Here is a 10167-nt window from a genome sequence, read left to right on the forward strand (position 1 = left end):
CCCCAAACTGTGCCCCGCAGGGCTGTCTGTAGGGAGGTACAGGGCCCAGGGAAACGGCCAACTCTGCCGCTGCTTCACCCTGACCCCCCACTCCACCTCTTCCCCTAAGTCCCTGCCTCTGCCCCTCCCCGCCTTCTCCTGACCCAGCCCTTCCCCCAATCAGTGTAGGCCAGGAGATTAGCGGGCGGGAGGGAAGCACAGCTCTGGCAGCAGGGTTTGGACCTGCCCTGCACTCATTGTTGGTGGCAGGAAGTGGAGTGAAATAGCCCCGGATGGCTCTGCTTCCTGCCGCCGGTGACTGTGGGGAGCAGTCGCACCCCTCTCCTCAAGCCCTCTCCTCCGAGCAACATCTCTGAGAGCAGGACTGGAGCAGACTGGGTTTGTGCTGCTCCACATTCCACCAGCACCAGTGAATACCGGGGTGGGCCTAGTTCCTGAAGGCTCCCTGCCCTATTCCCACGCCCTGCAGTGATGGGTTTCCCCACACACTAGCTGCCTTCACAGTCCCAAAACACTGAGCACAGCCCCCCCCCCCCCCATGGCTTTTCCTGGTAGCCCCAACTGCTCCTTCTTGCAGCCAGCGGCAGACACCAGGAACCATGTCTCACTAAGTAGACTACGCATTGGGTCTGAATGGAGATTGGTCTGACAGCCAGAGCAGCAGGAGAAAACTTTATGTTCCTTTATGAAAAAATAAGAGCTGGAGCAGCCTGCCCCGGATCTGTTTGGTTCTCTCCCTGTAGATGATGCGGTTTAGCATGGGGGCCAACAGGGTGCACATAATGGCAAAGAGAACTTGGGAATGACGGGGCACGCTCTGGCCAAACCGATGTATGAGGGCAGAGAAGAGAGTTGTCAGGTAAAAGGTTAAGATGGAACAGAGGTGGGAGCTGCAGGTTCCAAAAGTCTTGAACTGGGCATCCATGGTGGGGAAGCTGAAGACACATCTGGCTATAGGCCACATCCATAAGAAGCACATCTGGAGCCATCACAGTGAATACCACAAAGAGGCCGTAGTAACTACTGATGCGGAGGTCCATGCAGGCCAGCTTCACCATGGCTATGTGGTCACAGTACGGCTGGAGGATGACGTTGGTTCTGTAATAGGGCACCGGCTCACCAGGAAGGGATAAGGCAGAGTGAGCATGGCACCACTAAGCACCATGGCCAGGCCCATCTTGATCACTATGGAGTTTCTCAGGATGGTGGAATGTCTTAGGGGATCACAGATGACCACGTAGCGATCAAAAGCCATGGCCACGAAGATCCCAGACTCCATCCCCGAGAAGCTGTGAACGAAGTACAGCTGGGTGAGACAGGCACTGAAACTGATCTCCCTGGAATTGAACCAGAATATGCTCAGCATTTTGGGCACAATAGATGTTGTTGGGGAAATCTCCCTCCCCTGGGATACAAAGTCCCCAGAAGGGTCCGAGGCTGGAGGTCAAAGCAATGAGGCAGGAGAGAAATCTAGAAGGAAAACTTTATTATGCATGCAGGCAGGCTGACAGCTACCAGAGTGAGAGCAGCAGCAGCCCTGAGAGATTCGTTATACAGTATGTTCAGACAGTAGTTGTTGATTGTTTTCTTTATCATAGCAAAGTCTCAGCAGAAGTACTCGGAGAGGTTTCTGTTCACACCAGGAGTGCTAGAAGTCAGTTTTACAGAACAAAGGCACATGAGAACCTGCGTGAGGGGTCTACAAGGCAAACTGTGACAAAGACAAGAGTTTACATGGCAATTTGTGACAGACTAGGAGTCTCCATGAACTTGAGATAGGAGGCATTGTAAGGGTCTTGATTAGAGTTAAGATGAATTCTCTCCATTACAGGGAGAGAGGCCTGGAAAACTTTTAACCCTTACAGCAGTTTTCTTTTAGAGAGTTTTGATTTCCTCCACCGTCCCCCCTTAGACACAACTGGAGTTATTTGATTTTTCTCCCACAACGTACACACAACCAGGTTGGCAATGGCCAGCATGCAGAGGAAATAGTACATGGGCTCATGGAGATTCAGCTCTTTCTTCACAATAAACAGGGTGATGAAGTTCCCCAAGACAGCTGTGATGTACATGGTGCAGAAGGGGATGGAGATCCAGACACGAGCCACCTCCAGACCAGGAACGCCCAACAGGATGTAAGTGGAGGGTTGGTGAACTCGGTTGTGTTGGAACTCTTTGTCAGGGGATGTTGTGAAGACCAAAATTATAATAGAATTCCAAAAAGAGCTAGACAACTTCATGGGCAAGGGGTCCTTCAGTGGCTATTAGCCCTGGTGGGCAGGGATCCAAAGTTATGATCTGTTTTGCAGAAGTTGGGAATGGGTGAAGGGGGATGAATCACTTGACGGTTGCCCATTCTGTTAATTCCCTCCAAAGCACCTGGTATGGCAACTCTTGGAAGGCAAGCGACTGAGTTAATTGGATCAGTGGTATTACCCAGTATGGACATTCTGAAGTCTTTATATAGAGCCCAGATGTATCTGTCCCCATTATGATATACTAGACCCACCTTCCTACCAGGGCTGAGATAGACCTTGGAGTTCTGGCAGGGCTTCTATCTCTGCAGTTATTAACAAACTTAGAATGTGCACTGCTATGTGAAAACGAACCAGTTTCCCTTAAAAGAATTCCTATGAGATGTAAGATCAAGTTATTAGAGCGAAGCGGGTCTACTATTGATTTTCTTTTCTTTAGAATGGAATTAGTTAAAGTGCTCTTATCAGCTAAATCCTAAGTTATGTCTGCCAATACACTGCAATTTTCAAGAGCCTAAATAGTGACTGGAATTATGATTAAAGTTTCCATTCTACCAAAACACAGCTGTGGCTGTGGAAGGGGGGTGGAGGGACATGGATATTACCCAGGTAGTAACAGGGGATGGGTAGGGAGGACAGAGAGAAGGACAGGGTTTTGGGGGAAGGAGGCAGAGGTGCTGTGGAGTCTTGGTGGAAAAGCTGGGGCAAGGAGACGAGTATTGTGGAAGAGGTGGGCAAGGGTTAGATTCCTGGGGATCAAATACCGGGTGTTAAAAAGGCAGCAAGCAATGGGATGTGCAGAGACGGATTTCCCAGTTTCTCATGCTGCCAGAGCACAGTTAAGTGTGGAAGGGATTTAATGTCACTTGGCTTGTCCAGTCTACGATTCAAGAGGGCCCAACACCACCTCACCAGCTACCTCTGCACGGAATTAGTTCTGACAGCCAGAGCAGCAGGACAAATCGTTATACTCGTCTGTGACAAATCAGCTGGAGCAGCTTGCCCTGCATCTGTTTGGTTCTCACCCCGTAGATGACAGGGTTTAGCATGGGGGCTAAGAGGGCGCACACACTCGCAATGAGAACCTGGGAATGGCGGGGCACGCTCTGGCCAAACCGATGTATGAGGGTGGAGAAGAGAGCTGTCAGGTAAAAGGCTAAAATGGAAAAGAGGTGGGAGCTGCAGGTTCCAAAAGTCTTGATTCGGGCATTCTTTGTGGGCTGGTTGAAGATGGCCCTGAGGATCTGGGTATAGGACACAGCCATAAAAAGCGCATCTGGAACCATCACGGTGAATACCACAAAGAGGCCGTAATAACTACTGATGCGGATGTCCGTGCAGGCCAGCTTCACCATGGTTATGTGCTCACAGTACGGCTGTGGGATGATGTTCGTTCTGTAATAGAGGCACCGCTTCACCAGGAAGGGATAAGGCAGTGCGAGCATGCCACCACGCAGCACCATGGCCAGGCCAGTCTTGGCCACCAGAGTGTTTGTCAGGATGGTGGAATGTCTCAGGGGATCACAGATGGCCACGTAGCGATCAAAAGCCATGGCCACGAAGATCCCAGACTCAATCAAAAAGAAGCCATGAATGAAGTACAGCTGGGTGAGGCAGGCACTGAAATCGATCTCCCTGGAATTGAACCAGAAGATGCTCAGCATTTTGGGCAGGGTGGATGTGGACAAGACCAGGTCGGTGATGGCCAGCATGCAGAGGAAATAGTACATGGGCGTGTGGAGGCTTGGTTCCATTTTCACAATGAAGATGATAATGAAGTTCCCCAAAATGGTTATGATGTACATGGTGCAGAAGGGGATGGAGATCCAGATGTGGTCCCTCTCTAGGCCAGGAATGCCCAGCAGGATGAAGGTGGGGGGGTTGAAGACGTCAGTTGTATTAAAATCTGACATGGAGTAGGGAAGATAGTGTCCAACTCTGTGGCAGAACGTTGTCTCCTACAAGTACCGTATGTTCTCACAACTTCCTGTATGACCTTTGTGGAGGCAGGAAAAAGAGAATAAGGAAATTTGTGTGCATCCATCTTAGGGTGTGTCTAGACTACAGGGTTTGTCAACAAAATTGGACTTTTGTCAACAAAACTATACCTGCGTCTACACTGCCGCTCAGTTCAGTCGACATAACATCACCAGAACTCAGCAGTTTTGTCGACGGCTGTAAACCTCATTCTACGAGGAATAATGCCTTTTGTTGACAGAGTTTTGTAAACAGAAGGCGTTATTGCATCTACACTGTCATGTCAATAAAGTGGCTTGCTTTGTCGACAGAACTGGATGTAGTCTAGACTCTCTTTGTTAACAGAAGGTTTGTCGACTGTATCTGTCGACAAAAATTCTGTCTACAAAAGCCTGTAGTCTAGATGTATCCTCTGTGTCCACACCTTGGTGTTCCTGACAGCAGTTCAGTGGGAACACCTGGGCAGTGTCTACGCTGGTACGATCTTGCGCAAAAGCGGCAGCTCTTGCTCCAAAACTTGATGCCTGTCTACACAGGACGTGTGTTCTTGTGCAAGTAAACTGATGTTCTAATGTATGAAATCAGGGCTTCTTGCATGAGAACTATGATGCTCCCGCTCAGGAATAAGCCCTCTTGTGCAACTGTTCTTGTGCAAGAGGCCAGTGTAAACAGGCAACATGAATTTCTTGCGCAAGAAAACCCGATGGTTAAAATGGCCATTGGAGCTTTCTTGCGCAAGAGAGCGTCTACACTGGCATGGATGGTCTTGCTCAAAAGCACATTTCTTTCACAAAAGTACATACCAGTGTAGATGCTCTCTTCCGCAAAAGAGTTTTTGTGTGAGAACACGCCAGTGTAGACGTTCTTTGAAGGTGAAGCCCTGCTCTTTCTTTGAAGCCCTGCTCTTTCACAGTGGCAGTTTAACAAAGACAACGGTCAGATGCATAAGGCATGAGATGGAAAATAACCTGCTGTGGACATGCACTCAGTTTCTGTTATTAATTCGAACTAAGTCCTCATGGAATGAGGTGTAACAGTTAATTTGAACTAAGGACTTAGTTTGAATTAATGTTTAACTGCCGTGTGTAGCCGCAGGCAGTTAGTTCAGACTAGGGGGATTTAAAAATGGCACCCGGATGGGAAGATGCAAATAAAGCCTGGGATATTTAAATCCCGGGCTTCATTTGCAACTTTGAATGCCTACATTAGCCTCCCTACTTCGAACTAGGGGGCTAGTGTAGACATAGCCTAAGGTGCCACAGGACTCCTTGTCGCTTTTGCAGATCCAGACTAACACAGCTACCCCTCTGATACTTGGAAATCTAAGTATACTATATCCACTGGATCTCCATTGTCCATATTCTTGTTGACCCCCTCAAAGAACCCTAGTAGATTAGTAAGGCATGACTTCCATTTACAAAAACCATGTTGACTTTTTCCCAGTAAATTATGTTCATCTATGTGTCTGACAATTTTATTCTTTACTATTGTTTCAGCCAATTTGCCTGGTAATGAAGTTAAGGTTATGGGCCTGTGATGGCAAGGATCACCTCTAGGGCCCTTTTTGAAAATGGGTATCACATTAGCTATCTTGCAGTCATTAAGTACAGAAGCTGATTTAAGGGATAGGTTACAAACCACAGAAAGAAGTTCTGTAATTTCACATTAAAGTTCTTAAAGAACTCATGGGTGAATGCCATCTGGTTTTGGTGACTTGTTACTGTTAGGTTTAGCAATTTGTTCCAGAACTTCCTCAAATGATGCCTCAGTCTTGGACAATTCCTCAGATTGTCACTTTCAAAGAATGGCTCAAGTTTGGGAATCTCCCTTACATCCTCAGGCATGAAGAGTGATGCAAAGTATGCATTTAGTTTCTCCACAAAGACCTTATCATCTTTGAGTTCTCCTTTAGAATCTCCCAGTGGCCCCGCTGCTTATGTAGCAGGCTTCCTCCTTCTGATGTACTTAAAAACATTTTTCTGTTACTTTATGAGGTTTTCGCTAGCTTTTCTTCAAACATCTTTTTGGCCTTCTTTATTATATTTTTACACTTCATTTTCGTTCCTTTCTATTCGCCCCACTAGGATTTTACTTCCACTTCTTGTACAATGCCTTTTTATCTCTCCCTACTTCTTGGTGGTTAAGCCATGGTGGCATTATTTTTATTATCTTGCTGTGTTTTTTAATTTGAGGTATGCGTTTAAGTTGAGCCTCTATTATTGTGTCTATGAAAAGTTTCCATGCAGCTTGCAGGGATTTTACTTTTGGCCCTGTATCTTTTAATTTTTGTTTAGCTAACCACCTCATTTTTGTGCAGTTCCCCTTTCTGAAATGAAATGCCGCAGTGGTGGGATGCTGTGCTGTTTTTCCCACCACAGGGATGTTAACATTTTTTATGGAAAACTGGTCTTCTGAAAGAAAAGTCAGCTTCATCCTTTAATGAGAATACCCATCTGTTTTATAATGGAACCAAGCAGTTGTAATAGACTTTGATTTTTGGAGGCATTTGATTTAGTAGGGGAAACATTGAGAAAAAAGAATACAACTGATTACACTCAAATCGACAGAACGAACAATCTCAACCAGTAGTATCTATAGAAATTTAGCATATCCAAGGGCCTACTTCCCTAAAGGTGAAACAGATCATCAGCAAAAATGATTAGCAGGAAAAATACAGAAGGAAAATATGTAAGGAAAAATGAGCGTTCTTGGAGAAGAGATTATTAGATAGCTAAAAAACCATGATTCTACAGTGAAGAAAGTAAAGACGTTTGCACAAAAACCTGATTCAGTTGCAAAGTGAAGGCAGCCTTTGGAGGGGGAATATATATATATATATATATATATATATATATATATATATATATATATCACACCACATAGGAAAAATGGGGAAATAGATAACAAGCAATTCAATTGGAAGCTCTGAAAATTCGTGAGGGACATTAAAGACGTCAGGGAGAACTCTGTGCTTAGCAGGGCTAAGGGTCACGAACAGGAGGCTGTAAAATACATATGAACATAAGAAGGAATCTGAGGAGCCCATATAACAGGAGGTGATGAAGGACTTGCCAGTTGATTAGCAGCCAAGTATGGAGTTGAACAGCATTGACAGTAGAACCCTAGAATTACAAACACCGGGGCTGTGTCTACACTGGGCCACTTATTCCGAAAAAGCAGCCGCTTTTCCAGAATAAGCAGTGAGCTGTCTCCACCGGCCCCTTGAATTTCCAGAAAAGCACTGACGATCCACTGTAAAATTGTCAGTGTTTTTCCGGAAAAACTGTGCTGCTTCCACTCGGGCAAAAGTCCTTTTTCCAGAAAACTGTTCCGCAAAAGGGGCAGTGTAGACAGCCCAGTAGTCTTTTCCAGAGAAAAGCCCTGATCGTGAAAATGACGATCAGGGCTTTTTTCCGGAAAAGCGCGTCTACATTGGCTATGGTCGCTTTTCCGGAAAAAAGGGCTTTTCCCGAAAAGCATCCTGCCAATGTAGACGCTCTTTTTCTGGAAATACTTATATCGGAAAACTGTTCTGTTTTAAGCATTTCTGGAAAAGGGTGCCAGTGTAGACGTAGCCCAGAGCTAATAACTGACTGATCAACTACACATCCCATTTGGGTCGATAATTATGGAATCAGGCAGTAGCAGAGCTAAAACAAACAAGCAAACGGCCAAAAGTATGGACAGCATGGACAATATCTTTGGCCATTATCTTTGAAAAGTCATGGAGAATGGGAGAGATCCTGGATGATTGGAAAAAGGCAAATGTAGTGCCCATCTTTAAGAAAGGGAAGACGGATGATCCAGGGAACGATAGGCTTATCTCAGTCCCTGGAAAAATCATGGAGGGGATCCTCAAGGAATCCATTTTGAAGCACTTGGAAGAGAAGAAGGTGATCAAGAATAGTCAGCATGGATTCATGAAGGAGAAGTCATGCCTGACCAATCTGATTAGCTTCTATAATGAGGTAACTGGCTCTGTGGATATGGGCAAGTCAGTGGCTGTGATATACCTTGACTTTAGCAAGGATTTTGATATGGTCTTCTATAATATTCTTGCCAGCAAGTTAAGGGAATGTGGATTGGATAAATAGACAGTAAGATGGATAGAGAGCTGGCTGGAAGGTCGGGCCCAATGGGTAGTGATCAACAGCTCAATGTCAGGATGATGGTCAGTTTTTAGTGGAGTGCCCCAAGGTTTGGTTCTGGGACTGGTTTTGTTCAACATCTTTAATAATGATCTGCATGAGGGGATGGATTGCACCCTCAGCAAGTTTGCGGATGCCACTAAGTTAGAGGGAGAGGTAGATACGCTGGAAGGCAGGGATCGAGTCCAGAGTGACTTAGACAAATTGGAGGATTGGGCCAAAAGAAATCTGATGAGGTTCAAAAAGGACAAGTGTAGAGTCCTGCACTTGGGACGGAAGAATCCCAAGCATAGTTACAGGCTGGGGACCAACTGGCTAAGTAGCAGTTCTGTAGAAAAGGACACGGGGATTCCAGTGGATGAGAAGCCGGATAGGAGTCAACAGTGTGCCCTTGTAGCCAAGAAGGCTATTGGCATATTAGGTTGCATTAGGAGGAGCATTGCCAGCAGATCTAGAGAAGTGATTATTCCCCTATATTCGGCGCTGGTGAGGCCACATCTGGAGTATTGTGTCCCGTTCTGGGCCCCCAATTACAGGAAGAATGTGGATGCATTGGAGAGGGTCCAGCGGAGGGCAACCAAAATGATTAGGGGGCTGGAGCATATGACCTACGAGGAGAGGTTGAGGGAGTTGAGTCTATTTAGTCTGCAGAAGAGAAGAGTGAGGAGGAATTTGAGAGCAGCCTGCAACTTCCTGAAGGGAGGTTACAAAGAGGATGGAGAGAGTCTGTTCACAGTAGTGATGGATGGCAGAACAAGGAGCAATGGTCTCAAGTTATGGTGGGAGAGGTCCAGGTTGGATATTAGGAAAAACTCTTTCCCTAGGAGAGTGGTGAAGCACTGGGATGGGTTCCCTAGGGAAGTAGTGGAGTCTCCATCACTAGAGGTGTTTAAGTCTCATCTTGACTAAGCTCTGGCTGGGTTGATTTAATTGGGATTGGTCCTGCCTTGGGCAGGGGGCTGGACTTGATGACCTTCTAAGGTCTCTTCCAGCTCTATGGTTCTATGATTCTATGAAAAGACAAATTCAGGGGAATACCACGGTCGATGTAAAATATTAAAAGTAAAGGGAAAAGTTCTTTTCCCCCCTAAAGATTTGATGAGTTTCAGAAAAAGTGGGAAAGCTGATATGGGATTTTTTTTTAAAGTCTAAAAATATAATTAATGCCACATAATAACATGATTTACGGAAAACTGGTCTTGTCAAATAAACTCAACTTTAGCCTTTGATGAACGTACATTTTGGAGGCACTTGATTTAGTAGGGGAAAAATTCGGAAAAAAATGGACAGTATGGACAATATTAGTAGAGCACACGGAAAATGGACTAAATCTGTCTGGATATGTCTACACTGCCACCCTAGTTTGGGCTTTATTTGCATGTTCCCGGGCACTGCCATTTTTAAATGCTCCATAGTTTGAACTACCTGCCTGTGGCTACACGCGGCACAGGCTAGGTAGTTCGAATTAAAGCTCCTAATTCGAACTACCGTTACTCCTCCTGCAGTGAGCTGGCTGTGAGAGTGAGATGCAGGAACCTGGAGTGCTTAGTTTGGACAAGAGGAGATTAAGGAGGAAAGTAAAACCCAACTTCAAATACTCAAATGGCTGCCATGAAAAAAGGGAGAAAAGTCGTTCTCTCTTGCCTTAGAGGGCAGGACAAGAAGCAATCGGTTAACTCCACCACAGTGGATTGAGAGGAAATCTCAGGGGAAAAGTCCTAACTGTAAGAACCTGAGGAGACTGGAAGAGACACTGCGGATGGTCATGGAAGGTTCTTCAATGGAGC

At 45.9% G+C, this 10167-nt stretch overlaps 1 protein-coding gene across 1 annotated transcript; it reads right to left on the minus strand.

Annotated features, from left to right (window-relative positions):
* Window positions 1-3220: 3220 nt before the first annotated feature.
* On the minus strand, window positions 3221-4168 carry LOC142819028 (olfactory receptor 52M1-like). Its single transcript, XM_075903039.1, has one exon. The coding sequence runs from the start codon at window positions 4166-4168 to the stop codon at window positions 3221-3223; it is 948 nt and encodes a 315-aa protein (XP_075759154.1).
* Window positions 4169-10167: the final 5999 nt, after the last annotated feature.

Source organism: Pelodiscus sinensis, chromosome 1 (genome assembly GCF_049634645.1).
Source record: "Pelodiscus sinensis isolate JC-2024 chromosome 1, ASM4963464v1, whole genome shotgun sequence".
Lineage (NCBI taxonomy): Eukaryota > Metazoa > Chordata > Testudines > Trionychidae > Pelodiscus > Pelodiscus sinensis.